The sequence below is a fragment of the Colobus angolensis genome, unplaced genomic scaffold (genome assembly GCF_000951035.1).
Source record: "Colobus angolensis palliatus isolate OR3802 unplaced genomic scaffold, Cang.pa_1.0 Scaffold97, whole genome shotgun sequence".
Classification (NCBI taxonomy): domain Eukaryota; kingdom Metazoa; phylum Chordata; class Mammalia; order Primates; family Cercopithecidae; genus Colobus; species Colobus angolensis.
The window spans coordinates 394,583-395,292 of NW_012123709.1; the positions used below are offsets into that span (position 1 = coordinate 394,583).

Sequence of the window (710 nt, forward strand, 5' to 3'; positions counted from 1 at the left end):
GGAATTCTATTTTTATTTTTATTTTGTTTATTTATTTATGAGACAGGGTCTCGCAGTGTCACCCAGGCTGGAATACAAGTGGCATGATCACCACTCACTGCAGCCTCTATCTCCTGGGCTCAGGTGATCCTCCCTCCTCAGCCTCCGGAGTAGCTGAGACTACAGGCATGTGCCACCACACCTAATTGTTGCATTTTTAGTATAGATGGGACTTTGCCATGTTTCCCAGGCTGGTCTCGAACTGCTGGCCTCAAATTATCTGCCTGTCTCAGCTTCCCACGGTGTTGGGATTACAAGCGTGAACCACTGTGCCCAACCTTATGCTGTATTCTTAAAGCCAGTTCTTACTCACTTGAGCTTCTGTTTTATAGCGCAGATTCCAAATGAAAATGTTTGAGAGCGCTGACTCTACAGCCACAAGATCTGGCCAGGATCTCTGGGCTGAAATTTGTTCCTGTCTGCCAAATCCTGACCAAGAAGATGGTGCCAACAATTCCTTCTCAGACTCCTTTGTGGATTCTTACCCTGAAGGTGAAGGCCAGAGGGAGGTGGCTGACTTTGCCGTGCAGCCAGCTGTAAAGCCTTGGGCTCCCTTGCAGGATTCAGAAGTGTATTTAGCATCTCTAGGTAAGTTTGACGGCTCTAGGTAAGCATATTGAAGTTCTGTGACATCAAACTTGGTTTCCTGTTCTTTTTTTTCTTTCCTTTTC

The 710-nt window shown here is 46.3% G+C and overlaps 1 protein-coding gene across 1 annotated transcript in view; it reads left to right on the plus strand.

Moving 5' to 3' along the window:
* The first annotated feature begins 118 nt into the window (after nt 1–118).
* The window catches only part of LOC105504963 (chromosome unknown open reading frame, human C15orf57), a 15,840-nt gene continuing 15,248 nt past the window's right edge, over nt 119–710 (plus strand). Inside the window, exons 1-2 of the mRNA XM_011932617.1 lie at nt 119–123; nt 377–627. Coding sequence (XP_011788007.1) covers nt 384–627 — 244 coding nt within the window. The 5' untranslated portion in view covers nt 119–123; nt 377–383. The remainder of the gene's footprint in view (nt 124–376; nt 628–710) is intronic.